General features: G+C 35.0%; 7 protein-coding genes and 1 non-coding gene across 8 annotated transcripts; 3 read left to right on the forward strand and 5 right to left on the reverse strand.

Annotated features, from left to right (window-relative positions):
* Positions 1 to 244: 244 nt before the first annotated feature.
* ASCRUDRAFT_t28 lies at positions 245 to 344 on the reverse strand. Its single transcript has one exon. It is a non-coding gene; the product is annotated as a tRNA-Ser (tRNA).
* ABD1 (mRNA (guanine-N7)-methyltransferase) lies at positions 342 to 2,131 on the reverse strand. Its single transcript, XM_020192619.1, has one exon. The coding sequence runs from the start codon at positions 1,784 to 1,786 to the stop codon at positions 470 to 472; it is 1,317 nt and encodes a 438-aa protein (XP_020049107.1). The 5' UTR covers positions 1,787 to 2,131; the 3' UTR covers positions 342 to 469.
* MGR1 (Mgr1p) lies at positions 2,075 to 3,508 on the forward strand (the record flags this gene model as incomplete). Its single annotated transcript, XM_020191344.1, has 1 exon — positions 2,075 to 3,508. One exon carries the CDS (start codon positions 2,075 to 2,077, stop codon positions 3,506 to 3,508), a length of 1,434 nt encoding a protein of 477 aa, XP_020049108.1.
* A 410-nt stretch (positions 3,509 to 3,918) lies between these two features.
* On the reverse strand, positions 3,919 to 5,343 carry ASCRUDRAFT_23711 (uncharacterized protein; the record flags this gene model as incomplete). The annotated part of the gene is made up of 2 exons (XM_020189803.1): positions 3,919 to 4,527; positions 4,765 to 5,343. Coding segments are annotated over 2 exons (1,188 nt in total), but the record flags the coding sequence as incomplete, so codon positions are not given.
* Positions 5,344 to 5,543: 200 nt separating this feature from the next.
* ASCRUDRAFT_74270 (uncharacterized protein) lies at positions 5,544 to 6,095 on the forward strand. The gene is made up of 2 exons (XM_020192620.1): positions 5,544 to 5,963; positions 6,055 to 6,095. Exons 1-2 carry the CDS (start codon positions 5,665 to 5,667, stop codon positions 6,065 to 6,067), a joined length of 312 nt encoding a protein of 103 aa, XP_020049110.1. The 5' UTR covers positions 5,544 to 5,664; the 3' UTR covers positions 6,068 to 6,095.
* Positions 6,082 to 7,170, reverse strand: ARO4 (3-deoxy-7-phosphoheptulonate synthase ARO4; the record flags this gene model as incomplete). The annotated part of the gene is made up of 1 exon (XM_020190291.1): positions 6,082 to 7,170. The coding sequence occupies one exon, from the start codon at positions 7,168 to 7,170 to the stop codon at positions 6,082 to 6,084; it is 1,089 nt and encodes a 362-aa protein (XP_020049111.1).
* Positions 7,171 to 7,527: 357 nt separating this feature from the next.
* ENP1 (snoRNA-binding rRNA-processing protein ENP1) lies at positions 7,528 to 9,252 on the reverse strand. Its single transcript, XM_020192621.1, has one exon. The coding sequence runs from the start codon at positions 9,209 to 9,211 to the stop codon at positions 7,763 to 7,765; it is 1,449 nt and encodes a 482-aa protein (XP_020049112.1). The 5' UTR covers positions 9,212 to 9,252; the 3' UTR covers positions 7,528 to 7,762.
* Positions 9,253 to 10,105: 853 nt separating this feature from the next.
* On the forward strand, positions 10,106 to 11,845 carry SRM1 (Ran guanyl-nucleotide exchange factor). The gene has a single exon (XM_020191146.1). It carries the CDS (start codon positions 10,516 to 10,518, stop codon positions 11,782 to 11,784), a length of 1,269 nt encoding a protein of 422 aa, XP_020049113.1. The 5' UTR covers positions 10,106 to 10,515; the 3' UTR covers positions 11,785 to 11,845.
* Positions 11,846 to 14,227: the final 2,382 nt, after the last annotated feature.

Consider the following 14,227-nt stretch of genomic DNA (forward strand, 5'->3'; position numbering starts at 1 on the left):
TGAGGCCTATTTTCATTTGGAGAAAGCAGAGAACAGTAGGCTGTAGAGGAATTGGCACCAACATCACCGGCACCACCGAAATCAGCAAGAATAGAGCTCTCGACAAAGACTCTCTGCTGTCTGGCTAGATGTACTTCCTGTGTACCCCTGGTGGGCCTGCTGAAGGAACTGCTGGAGAGAGGCACTTTTGTTGTTTCTTATACTGCTTCCTCTACACAGAGAGCTTTCAGCAACAAAAAGAAATCGTTACAGACAGGATTCGAACCTGCGCAGGAAAATCCCAATGCCTAGGCTGCTAACCGCTGTTTAGCAGGGCATCGCCTTAACCTCTCGGCCACTGTAACGGATCTGTGCTGCAGAAACATGCGTATGCTTTGCCAGGTTACCTAGACGTTGTTCACGCAATAATCACGAGATAATCATGTGACTTGGTGGCCAGCTTTGGACTTTGCACTATTTAGAACGCTAACTATATCCTCTCAAAGGCAAAGGCAAGGTAGAAATCAGCTACCTCTGCTTCCTCGCCACTGATGCCGTACTTTCCATCGCTTCTTTTCAATCCTTCCAACATCTTTGGAGAGAAATTGTTGAACCACTCGGGAATCTCTTCCTTGAACAACTCTGCAAACGTCTTTTTGTAACGCAATTCCAATCGATACTCTTCTGCGATTGCTCTGAAACTCTCAAAGGGAACCACAAACTCTGGAGCGTTTTCGACTGAGTCCTTTAAGTAAAAATAATACACATTTCCCCATGGAGGACTGAAATCACATTCTTCATTAGGCACCTTTGGAAACGTCACCGAGTATATGGAATTTCCCCATTTAATTTCTTCATCATCAAACGTTTCCGCTTCTTTGATGGAATTCACTGTGGTTTCCTCTTCTTTTGGAGGAGCAAATGGATCATCATTCTCAACGTCATCTTGTTCTTTTCCCTTTCCCTTTCCTTGTCCTTGTCCTTGCTCTTTCTCTTTTGTTTCCTCCCGATCTCCACCAGTGTTGCTGGAGTTCTGTTCCTCAAGAGACTGTTTTTGCATTCTTTCTTCTTCCAACTTTTGCTTTCTAGCTTCATTGTTTTTTCTTGTAACTTGAATTTTCTGAATTATAAAATCAGAACTGGGAATGGTACCAAAAAAATACCCTCCAACTTTCAAACTCTTTGAGACATTTTCAAGCATCATTCTGATTTGTTCCTCACTTTCAAACGCATAATGAAGACAAAACTGCATCGAAACAGCATCCATTGGAAACTGAATCTGATTAGGAATATGTCCTATACCCTCTAAAATGTCTGGTATTTTAGTCTTGAATGGATTAGCCGTCACAAATGTAGCGCAAAAGCTTCTGTATCTCATCCCAGTGTACCTGGAAAACGCCTCCTTGATGGAATAATCAGAAATGTCGATACCCAATAACTCTGATATCTTGCACTTGTTGTACTTGAACAAATCGCCTCCCTTTCCACATCCAATATCCAACACTCTATCGCCTGCCTTGATAAATCTTCCAAACAACATGTACTTGATGGCGTTGTTGTAATTCCTCAACTTAAACGTCGACAATTGCTCTCTCACAACATTCCGGGACTCCCTGGTGATCTTGTTGTAGTGGTTCTTGATCAACTGCCCACTGTTCCTGATGTTCAACTGGTTCTCCCTCCTTGCTTGTTGGATTTCTCGCTCCTGTCTCTCTTCCTCCTGTCTTCGCCTCATCGCAGCCTCTCTGCGTTGTTGCTCCAAGTTCTTTCTCCGGGGCTTCCTCACCCGATTGCTATGTTCCACCATAGCTCATAAGATACCAATAGCAACAATACTGCTCTTCCAACACTTTTCTTCTTCCCACTGAAAAAAATAAGACAAAAGCGACAAAAACCAGAGGCCGAAACGGCAAATTCCCGCCGCCGGCCGCTGCCTCCAACTCAGATCAAAAAGTCTTCCTCTTCTCGGTTTATTCACCTTCAAAAGACCAATAACTGCCATCGAAATAGACTGTAAGATGCTCTTATAAGCTCTTACTTATTCGTCGTGAGCCTTCTTTTTTTTAATCTACTTACTCTCCCAGTATTTATTTAAATGGGGTTGAATGCAATTTTCACTCTGTTCTTCAACAATGTCGTTGATAGTGGTGCTTCACTTGTTGGTCTTCCTCTAAATTCTAATATAGATTCTGCTTCCAATCCAAACTCCAATTCTAATTCCAATTCAAACTCAAATCCAGACTCTGCCTCAAACTCTGCCTCAAACTCTCAAAATGCTGCCAACCATCTGGAAACTCATCGCAAAATGTATTCAAGACCTTCACTAGGCCTCTTCCTATTCGGTCCTTTAGTTCCAGCTCCTGATTGCAAAAATTGCATTTTATTTCTATCCTCTTTACAATCTTTAATCGGTCTAGGTTTTATAACAATTGGTAGAAATTTATATAAAAAAAACTTAGTAATTAATAATTACCAAAAAAGGTTCTTTCCAAGACTAATTAAATACACAAATTATCTGGTTGGTTCTTCTTTAATCTTGTTGTCGTCTCTAGAATATTATAGAACTTTTATATCCTCCTACGATGCTTACATTGAAGACTTTAAAAATTATAGAGCTCGCTGTTTAAAATTAAATTCTCTCATAAGTAACGATATCAATCACCCAAATTACGAAATCTTCAACTCTTGGTTTGGTCCTTTAAGTTATAAACCAATTCCATTTGACGAATATCTACTTCGAATGGAAAATTGGATGAATGTATCAAACTACATCTTGCAAGCAAACCGGAAAAAGATCATCCCAATTTTGTTCCCAAAAGTCCTAGATAATCAAATCATCAAAATTCCTGAAGGTGAAGACATTTACTCAAATTCCTTCTTAAAAGAAAGAATCAATCTTTTAAAAACCCATATAAACTCAAATGATAAAAAAAGTTTGAATATCTTCAACCTAACTAATAGCATCCTACTAAATTTTCCCTTGGGTGTTTGGACTTCTTATTCGGCTTTTTTAAATAATCCAATTGATAACTATTATAACCTAAAACTCATAAACAATAATTTTTATAAACTGTTTCTCGATCAGCCATTGACCTATATAAATAACCATCCGACTGTTAAAGAAATCCATCAACTCCATAATGAATTAATCGACAGAGAACCTTTGGAATTTAATGAAAAAATCATTGAATTATTGAAAAATAACTTTGATACTTTTTGGGAAATTCATAAACCTTCTGATGAATTATTAGACGAAATATCATATAAAGTGCGATTAATTCCAAGATCTCCAGTTTATAATTATGTAAACAACCCAACCGATGAAAATGGCAATAAATCCCATTCCGAAAATTCAATAGAACTTAATAATAATAATAATAATAATAATCATAATAATAATAATCATAATTATAAAAATGAAATAAATGCAAAAATCATAGAAATAATAGATAATAAGGATCAAGATCAAAACCAAGATCAAAATCAAGATCAAAATCAAGATCAAAACCAGGATGAAAATCAAGAATAAGAAAAAATTATCAAGGCTCATATATTCAGTGCTATGATTTGCCGTTATAGATTGTTTTATAGTTTTGTTCATATCAATGTTTATAATTACAATTATAATTTAATTTAATTTAATTTAATTTAATTTAATTTAATTTAATTTAATTTGACTTAGTAATCAGTGTATTAAAGTAAAACAAAACGGAAAGAAAACGAAAAAAATGTATACAAATTAAAACAATAAACGATAAACAATAAACAATAAACAAACAAGAACAAGAGAATTGAAAAAAAGAATTGAAAAAAAGAATTGAAAAAAAGAATTGAAAAAGAGTAAAGAAAAGAAAAGAAAAAAAAAAAGAAAAGAGAAGAAAAGAAAAAAGCTATATAAAATTACAATAAATATCATATCCACCAGGACGTAAAAGAAATAACAGTGAAACCAGTTAGCAATATAATTCCGCCAATAAAGGTTGCCTTTTCAGTATCCAAAGCGAATTTTGCACAAAACCCAGAGAAGACTATAATTAAAATCATTGGCCAGTCAAAGACTAGAGACATTGAGTCCTCCTTCATTGACCAACCTAGTAAATCCAAAATTGGTAATACAAAACAGAGAATTTGAATAGCACTACCCATGGATACCCCAATAGAGAGGTCAATATTGCCTTTACAAGCGGCTATGAAAGCAGTAGTGTGTTCTGGGACATTACCAGCTATTGGGACAAGAATTAAACCAACGAAAGTTTTTGAAATGGAAGAGTTATCAGTTAGATTTTCGATGGAATCAATGAAAAAATCAGCCACGGGGGCCAAGAAAATGGAAGAGAAGCATAAAGCGATTAGACAATCAAGAAGCCTAGGGTTATCGAAATCATATTTTTCAATTTTTTGAGATGTTGGTGAAAATAATGAAGAATTGTTTTCAAAATGTTTTTTGGTTTTAATTTTGTTACCAGTGTTATTGTTATTGTTATTGTTATTGTTATTGTTATTGTTATTGTTATTGTTATTGTTATTATTGTTATTTTTGTTTTTAATCTTATCAGCGTCAATCTCTAATTCATTACTACTGGAAGATGTTGCGCCATAGTATGGATCAGGGAGAGATAATAAGTTTGTAGTGTCATTTGGATAATCACTTTTTATAACAGTTTCCACGTCGTTTTGAAAGTGATCAGTGCCATGATCGCCATCGTCATTTTCAGGGATATCAGCAGATTTTAGTTTGAGCCGGTTATTTTGGTTTAGTTTTTTTTCATTTAAAACAAGATAGACATTGTAAAAAAGATAGAACAAATAAAGGATTATCATAAATATTGAAACCCAGCCTGAAATTAACTGTTTTTGAGGCATGTAGGTTGGGGGATCATCATCAACAACAATTGTATTGCCGTTGGTGTCAATACTTTCAGCATTATTATTGAGGTTTTTTGTATTTATAATGTAATCATAAATGACTCTGGGAAAGACCAACAAAAAGCAAGATAGTAGTAGAATATTTGAATGAAAAACATTGTCAAAATAATTAGTTTTCAAGCCCTTTATACCAGATACCAAGAAACAACTGCCTAGCACAAACAAGGAATTTGATATGGTGGAGCCTACTAAGGAGGTTATAACTAGCACAGCGTCTGATCTTCTCAAGGAAATAAAAGAGATTATCAATTCGACCAAGTTGCCAAAAGAAGCATTTAGAATTCCACCCAACACTGGGCCCACATGGGTTTCTAGTTTTTCAGTAGACCAACTTAAAACAGCAGATAAAAAGACAATTTGAAAAGAATTTAGAAAGCAAATCAAATATATGTTCCAGTTTAAAACCCCAGCTATTATGGATATAAGCAAAGTAGTGAGGAAGATCAACCCAATTATGCTTTGCACTCTTGACAAGGAACGTATTAGATATAACATTAGAGGATTATGCAGCAAGGTCTCTTCTTGGGATGTCTCTCCAAATATTCTGAGGCAAAAGAGGTATTTATAAGAAAACACCAAGAAACCACTGCTGGAACACTTCCTCAAAGCAGAAAATGAGGCAGAAACAGCAGCAAGGAGTTTTGGTGATGAAATAAAAGGAAGAAAGAACCACCGCCGATCTCGGTAGGTGAATGCGGGTAAATGCGGTGATGCATTGCGGCCACAAACTCGCGTAGCAGTCTGCAGTTCGAGTCCTGCATGGGCATTTTTCGGGTGAGCATTTCTCTCTTTTGGGGCCTTCTGTGGGAGTTTCGTCTCGCTTTGGGTGGTGCCGCTGCTGGCGTCGTCGCCACAGTCATTTGTGTTCTAGCCACTGCTCTGCTTGTGCTGGAGTTACTGGATGTGCTAGAACTGCTGCAGTTGCTGGAGCTGCTGCAGTTGCTTTGCTGTGGCGAGGCGTCTCACAGCCCAGTTCGTGGCCTGTTTGCTCTTCCTCGTCTACTGCCATCATTCGCAATTCCACCTAGTTCTGTCCATCTTTTCAACCAACTCTGCAACTGTCGTACAGTTAGCTGATATGTCAGTATTTCGTCTCTGCAATCTCACAAAGGCCTGCTATATCCATTAAAGAGATCGATTTCCACATACTACATGCTATTAGATACAAGATTTTGCTTATAAAGTTCTTCTAGTTTTCACTGCATCAGCCAACTCTTCTAACATATCAACAGTGGTTTCCCAGCTTACACAAGCATCTGTGATCGAAACACCATACTTCAACTTGGATTTCCCTTCTGGGGGAACCTTTTGATTGCCCTCGAAGATATTACTTTCGATCATCACACCGATTATTTTAGTCTCGCCTTTAGCAATTTGCTCACAAACTGACTTGTTAACCTTTGGTTGGTTTCTGTAATCTTTACTAGAATTTCCATGCGAACAGTCGATCATCAATGGTATATCTTTGCTCTTACTTTTGATTTTGGAAATTGATTCTTCGTCATAATTGGTTCCGTTTTTGCCCCCTCTTAATATAATAAAGCAATGCTTATTTCCTTTTGTAAATGTGATTGATGCTAATCCGCTCTTATTAATACCCATAAAATGATGTCCGTAAGAAGCAGCTTGAACCGCATCCAATGCTACATCAATGGAGCCATCGGTACCATTCTTAAAGCCAATTGGAAACGATAGCCCAGATGCCAACTCACGATGCAATTGAGACTCGGTAGTTCTGGCTCCAATGGCTCCAAACGATAACGCATCAGCCAAATATTGTGGGGAAATTGTATCCAACATTTCAGACGCAATAGGGATCCCCAAATCAGTTATTTTCGAAAACAAATCTCTAGACACTTTCAATCCCTTATTGATATTGAAACTTTCATCAACATCCGGATCATTGATCAATCCCTTCCATCCAACTGTGGTTCTTGGTTTCTCCAAATAACATCTCATGACTATAACTAATTCATTCTCATGCTTTTTAGCTTCTTCTTTTAATCGATGAGCATAGTCCATTGCTGCAACTGAATCGTGAATCGAACATGGTCCAACAACAACTAGTAATTTGTCCGATATATCTATTAATATATCAATCGAATCCTTTCTGCCTTTGACAATCGTTGAGATCGATTTCTTGGATAACGGAACTTCTCTTTGTAACAAAGCTGGAGATACCAATGGATCGTACCCAAAAATTCTTAAATCATCGTATTCTTCAGGACTTGGTGTTTTGGATCTAGAACCATCTGCTCTAAACATCTATTAACCATTGATTTGTTAGTACTAATTCCTCATGGATTGGGAAACTGAAAAGTTGAAAATTCGATTTCTCAACTTTTCCAATCTTGGATTTTCACTTTTCAATGACATCAAAATCAAACTGCTAAATTGCTGCAATAAATTAATCACATACAGGCACAAAAGACATTTTCAAATAATATATGTAAGTTTAGATTAAATATTACAATGTCCAGCTTCAAGTGTACAATGTAAATTTGCAAAGGGAAATTTTCTCTGCTTGTTCTTCTATTCTTAAATACTTTTTGAGAATATTCTCAGGAATTAGTCATAAATTAAAACATCTCGAAATTTCAAAAAAACGTTTATGGGAAAAAAATTCCAGCAATAATTTTTCAGTACGCTGAGTTTCGGGTTCATTCCGAAGGCTGTCAACCGGAACTGCATCTGCGGCCCAACAACAGCAGAACACATCCGCACCACTGGTTTTTCCTTCTTTATGACTGTAACACCACCAATCAAAAATCGGAGCGAAACAGAAATATATAAAATATGTAAAATTTATAAAATTTATAAAATATGTAAGCTGAAAGACATGAAACAAAAAAAGGTCTTAGAACACATCAATCATTTGCACCTCCTTTTCAGGTTCCTTGAGCCCTGCCTCCATTCGGGGCTGACTGGCTAATAGCTCTCGTCTTATTTCTGGTCCAATGTCCTTGTGGAATCGTTGACGAACTGTCTCTAAAAGAAAGTCTCGCTGGTCTTCTGTGATATCATTCTTGTATCTTTGAGCAAATGCCAAAAATGCCTTATGCCACACTACAGGCAATGGGGGATGTTTCCTCTTCAATGCCTTCAAATCTGGTTCAAGCTCATCATCTCTCATATTCAAGTCTTCATCATATTTATTTGTTTGTTGGATTAATCTAAAGTTCATAAAATAAAACACCAACTCATCAATTGTTTGGTATGGCAATGCGTATTTTTTTTCCAATAAAACTCTTATAAACACTGTGGTGGTTGGCGAAAAATCCAATTTCAATAAATGTGTCAATGCAGTAGCAGAATGTATTGGAGGTACTGAGACCTTTGATAATATTGATCCAACTATAATCGCCTCTCTTTTGGTACATCCTGTCTCAACTAGTGGATATAAAAATCCTTTGAAAAACCCAGCTGGTTTATACAATGATTTCTTTAAGGAACGATAAAGATGGTAGTTCAATTTATTCTGTTCACTATCTTCGATGTCCTTTCGGACTCTATCGAGTAAAACCATTTCAATGAATTTTTGGGCACCTTTTGCATCCAAATTTGAAACAAATAATTTTGTTGCTTCATAACATACATTGGGAGTCCAACTTTCTGGCTGAGTGATGTACAACAAATCCTCCCAATTTACTTCTATGGGCAATCTTTTAAATATTTTAGGCAATTTCCCATGTTTCCATGTAGATAATAACTGTCCTAATTTAGAATAGGCTGCAATAACTATTGGTGGAACTTCCACAGCATTAATGGGGCCCTTCCCACTAGCGAGAATTTCATCTCTTTCCTTCTTTTTAGCAATTTCTGCTAAAATTTTATCTGCTAAATTATATGATCCATTGAGTCCATCGAATGTTGGACCATTCCCATTAAGATACCTATCATATAATGCAATGTCATCGCCATCTACTTCTTCGATTTCTTCTTGTTCAACATCGCTGTATTCCAATTCTTCTTCTCCAAAATCATAAAAATCCCCATTATTATACTCTTCTTCATTGGCTTCATCTGATGCATAATCCAAATCATTCCTTATTGAGTTGGATTTCCTATTCTTCCTTTCTTCAATTTCTATTTCTTCTTGCTGCTCCTTTGCTAATTGTAAAATTTTTCCAGAGGTCACTGAATCAATGTATTCCTCGCTGTTATCATTATCATTATCATTCTTTTTCTGTTTGGCTATTTTTTTGTTTCTCTTTCTATACAAGCCATCTTCGGTCAAATCTTTATATAAAGGATCATGCAGTAATTTGTTTTTGTTTTTGTTATTTGATACTGATATTTTGCCCATTTTCGTCTAATGCTGGGTGATATAAAATTATTGAGTTTTTAATGTATGAAAAATTTCACATCAACAAAAAAGAGAAAAAAAATAAAAAAAAAAATAAAAAAATAAAAAATTTAAACTCAAAATCTTAGACCTCTGTTTCCATGACACACCTCTATAACGGGGTCCAATTGACTACAAACCCCCTGCCTAGGCTTTTTCTTGTGACTTTTTTTCATCCTTTCATTTGAGGAAAATTTAATTACAATAAACATTGAATTTTCATTGCAAAAAAAAACAAAAAAGGAAAACAAAGATAAATCATTCAAGCGAAAAATAATTAATTGAAGTTTAAAAGCGTTTTCAATAAAAAAACAATATTAAAACAAATCAAAACAAATCAAAATAAGTTAATCAACTTTTTTTTTTATCTTCTAAATATAATATAAATGGCAATTAAAAGATCGAGGTCGTCAACTGTTGACACTCCCTCAAAGAATGATGGAAATTCAATAGTTAGAAAGTCTAAAAGACAAAAAAATTCCAGCGAGAGTGAATCATCTACTGTAGTCGCTGAAAATGAGAAAAGCCCTGTTGATGAGACTATTCACAAAACACCAATGAAAAGAGGAAGAAAACCCAAATCTACTACAACAACACCATCAACAAAGGCCAAAATCTTATTAAGTGATTCCAGAAAATCTAAAAGAAATGGTTCTAATTTATCAAAAGGATCAGATGTGACTGGAGAAACCAGTGTTAGTACAATTGGCACAAATGGATCAGAGAAATCAAGTGAAGTTGATAGAAATGGAATTAAAATTAAAAACAAATTAAAAACAAAGGAGAAAAAGGAAAAGAAAGACAAAAAAGAAAAAGCTGAAAAAGCTGAAAAAGTTGAAAAAGGAGACAAAAAAGAGAAAAGGGAGAAAAAAGAGAGAACAGAATTAAAAGAAAAAAAGGAGAAAAAAGAGAAAAAGGAGAAAAAAGATGAAAAAGAGAAAAAAACTTTGAAAAAGCCTGGAAGAAAGCCTAAAAGTGAGAAAGAGGATAAAAAAGCTGAAAAGCCAATTACTCCTAGAAAGTATAAGAAAAGGGATATTGAAACTGATGGAAAAACTACGGAAGAAATTGTTGAAGGCAATAAGATTAATGGTAAAACTAAAAAAGATGATGAGCCAGTTACACCTAAACCCAAAAGACAAAAAGTTGTTAAAGAATCACCCAGGTATAAACCCCCAATAAGAAGATCAACAAAGAAGACATTGAACGAAATCCCAGCTGGAAAGACTAAAGAATTGGATGTATTTGTTTGGGGAACTGGATCGATGAGTGAACTTGGGTTAGGACCAAAAGTTAAAGAGGTTAAGAGACCTAGATTGAATCCATTTTTATTAACAGATAAAGTTGGAGTTGTTGATTTTGTAGCTGGTGGGATGCATTCATTAGCGTTGGATAAGAATAATCAATTATGGTCATGGGGTACTAATGATAGTGGAGTTCTTGGTAGAGATACATCAGGAAAGGAAAAGTTGCGTGATATTGAAGAAGGAAGTGATTCTGAAGATGAGATTGGAGAATTAAATGAATCTGAATCCACTCCTGGGTTAGTTCAAGAGTTGCCATATGACCCTAAAGTATTTCCAGATATCAAGATTGTTCAATTAGCAGCCACTGATAATTTATCGGCTATTTTGTATAGTACAGGAGAAGTATTTGCTTGGGGTACATTTAGATGTAATGAAGGAGTATTAGGGTTTTCTGAAGATATTAAAATTCAAACCAGACCTACTAAGATTAGTGAACTAAAAGATATTGTCAAGCTATCATCTGGGAAAGATCATATAATAGCATTGAGTACTAGTGGACATGTATTTGGATGGGGTAATGGACAACAATATCAACTAGCTAGAAAAGTGTTGGAAAGAACTAGATTAAAGACATTAAGACCGGCCTCATTGGGGATTAAGAATATTGTTAATATTGGATCTGGAGAGAGTCATTCGTTTGCCATTGACAAAAAGGGCGATGTTTATTCGTGGGGATTAAATCAATTTGGGCAATGTGGTACTGAAGAGGAACTTGAAGATAATTCTGTTGTTATGATACCAACTAAAGTTGACGAATTAAGCGGGAAGGATATTATTGAGATAGTTGGCGGTGAGCATCATTCGCTAGCGTTGTCTAAAGATGGAAGTGTTTATGTGTTTGGAAGATATGATCTGAAGGAGATTGGAATCAAGAAAGATAAATTGCCCGAGTATAGTTATAAGAGCAAGGGCGGGATTGTTAGAGCAGTTCCATTACCAACCAAGTTGGAAGATGTGCCAAAATTCCGTAAGGTTACTGCTGGATCTCATCATTCATTTGGAATCAGTGAAGATGGAGTATTATTTTCATGGGGATTTTGCGATACGTATGCAGTTGGTTTAGGACCATTAGAAGAGGATGTCGAGGTTCCTACGAGAATTGCTAATACTGCTACAAAGGACCATGATATTCAATTGATCAGCGCAGGAGGGCAGTTTTCTATAAGCGGTGGATTAAAATTGAGTGATGAAGAAGCCGAAAAGAGAGAGGATAAATATGAAGATTAAGACAAGAACATGAAGTAAAACTAAAAAAACAAAAAATGAAAAAAAATAAAAAATAGAAAATAAAAAAAAAAAGGAGAAAATGAAAAATGCATGAATTAATTTTTTAATTATTTTTTTAATTATTTTTTTAATTATTTATTTATTTGTTTGTTTATTGAACTATTTATTTATTGAATTTTTTATTTTTTTTAATTGTTTTTTTTAATTGTTTTTTTTAATTGTTTTTTTTTTTGTTTTTTTTTAATTATATACAATATTTTTTTTTAATAATTTTTATATAAGAAATTTTGTGTATTGAAATTTATATTATTAGTTATTTTTTATAAACGATATTACGTCTCAAGTTGGGGTCTAGAATCAGACAAAGTGAAAAAGAACAATAGAAAGGGTGTTTTTTGGGGAAGGCGTCTCCGGAAGTGTCAAAACGGGTAATTTCGAGTTGATAGGAGAGATTGGAAAGATTAGAGAGATTTAAATGATTGGAAAGATCAAAATGAAATGATTGGAGAGTGGGTTTTGTTTTGGTTTAAATGAAATTTGAAATATAGAGATTTCAGTGAAATGAGTTGATAATGAGGAATCGGATAAATGAGATCCGGAGAAAGAGAAGGAAATGAAGTGAAGTGAAGTGAAGAGGTGAAGGATGTCAAAGTAGTAAGGTATTTTATAGCAGTCTAATATTTTATAGATAAAGAAGTGATATGAAATAGTATAAAATATATAGTATAAAGTAGTAAGAATATTATGATATGATTTTAGATAATACATGATTTAAATAAGGATTTAAAAGTAAGGAAGTAGATATGTGTGAGTATGAGTGTTGAGTGTTGAGTAGTTAGATTAGATTAGATTAGGCTAACATTTAGTAGAGCTAAAAGTTGCTTGTGAAATAAGGAAAATGACTTAAAATCTTTTCATTTCATTTCATTCCATTTCCACTTCCATTTCCATTTCCATTTCCATTTCATTTTAGTTTAATTTAATTTATTTTAATTTATTTTAATTTATTTTAATTTATTTTAATTTATTTTAATTTATTTTATTGATTGAATGATCATTTATTTTGAATTTTAAGCTAGAGTGAGAATGGAAAATGATTAGAATGAGATATAATTCAATAAAATGGATTAGCAAAAATAAAAAAACACAAAAAAAAGAAGTCAAACTATTGATTAGTGTTTAATGTTTAATGTTTAATGTTTTGATAAAAGATTGAAAAGCACAAACAAAAGGAAAATCAAAAGGAAAAAGCAAAAGCAAAACAAAACAAAATGAAATAATAAAATAAAATAATAAAATAATAATGAAATACTTAGAAAAATTAAAATTAAAATTAAAATTAAAATTGAAATTGAAATACGGGCCTGAACCGAAAAGTTGAAATGTTCGGAAAGATGAAAAAAACAAAAAAACAAATTGATCTTGGGGGATTTAAAATTGGGCTGGTGGTGAGAGTGATTAAGGATAAAGGCCCAAACCAGTACCAATTATTAAATCCAGCAAGTAGAATGGTGACAAAAGATTGGCCAAGTTGATAATTTCATTGCCATTTTGATAATGATCATGATGTTGGTGATTGTAATTACTGTAATTAATGAGAAAAACAGCAAGTTGAAAAACAATGTTCATTTGCAAGAGACCTTGAAGAAAGATTACCTTAAAATTGAATAAATGACTTTTTGAATTTTAAGTTTTTTAGCTTATTACAATTTAAAATTTGTTTAGGAATTGGCGAATGTGAGGAAGAAGAGTACAAGAATATGTCATTACGATAACAGGTCGAATTACATTTTAGTAGCTTTTGTTAGGAATTGTTAGGTTTTAGTTAGCTTTCATTCTGAGGCAGAGAGATGAAACGAGATTTATAGTGAATTGATGAATTATGAATAAAAATTGCAAATTGCGAATTGCAACTAGCAAATTAGCAATGACAATAGGCGATTAGGTGAGAGACGAAAAGACAACAACCAGAGCAGAGGGTCTGAGGTTGCTATCGCGAAGCTGCCCCCTCAAAGCTGCTCCGGCGAAAGGAGCACGCGAGCCGGGGATCCGACCTAGACACGGGGGTGCGCACGTTTCCGCGCTGTGGACACACCAGCGCCCCCGGCAAGAGGCCCACAAGCAGACCGGGAAGGCCAGTGGCGTGCCCACAGCGCGGAAACGTGCGGGATGACGTTGCGGAAACGAGCCGGCGGGCTGGGTGCTGTATGTGCAGGCATCTGGGCGCACGCTTGCAGAGGGAGGGTGCAGGTCCAGGGGAACCAGCCTGGCGGAAGAGGAGGACAAGGCTGGCGTGGGACGAGAACGGACGGAAACGAGCTGAAAGCGGAGGACAGAGAAGGACGCGAAGACGAGCGCGATTCGGCCGCAGAGCAACGGTTATCAGGCCGATAGCCGCTTCAGAGGTGCTCGCATTTGATTTGTAATTGCTGTTTTACTTATT

This window comes from Ascoidea rubescens (genome assembly GCF_001661345.1).
Source record: "Ascoidea rubescens DSM 1968 unplaced genomic scaffold ASCRUscaffold_2, whole genome shotgun sequence".
Classification (NCBI taxonomy): domain Eukaryota; kingdom Fungi; phylum Ascomycota; class Saccharomycetes; order Ascoideales; family Ascoideaceae; genus Ascoidea; species Ascoidea rubescens.

Bases quoted from the DNA above. Each gene is read 5' to 3' on its own strand.
- SRM1 (XM_020191146.1), top strand. From the start codon at position 10,516: ATGAGTGAACTTGGGTTAGGACCAAAAGTTAAAGAGGTTAAGAGACCT.
- ABD1 (XM_020192619.1), bottom strand. From the start codon at position 1,786: ATGGTGGAACATAGCAATCGGGTGAGGAAGCCCCGGAGAAAGAACTTG.
- ENP1 (XM_020192621.1), bottom strand. From the start codon at position 9,211: ATGGGCAAAATATCAGTATCAAATAACAAAAACAAAAACAAATTACTG.
- ASCRUDRAFT_74270 (XM_020192620.1), top strand. From the start codon at position 5,665: ATGGGCATTTTTCGGGTGAGCATTTCTCTCTTTTGGGGCCTTCTGTGG.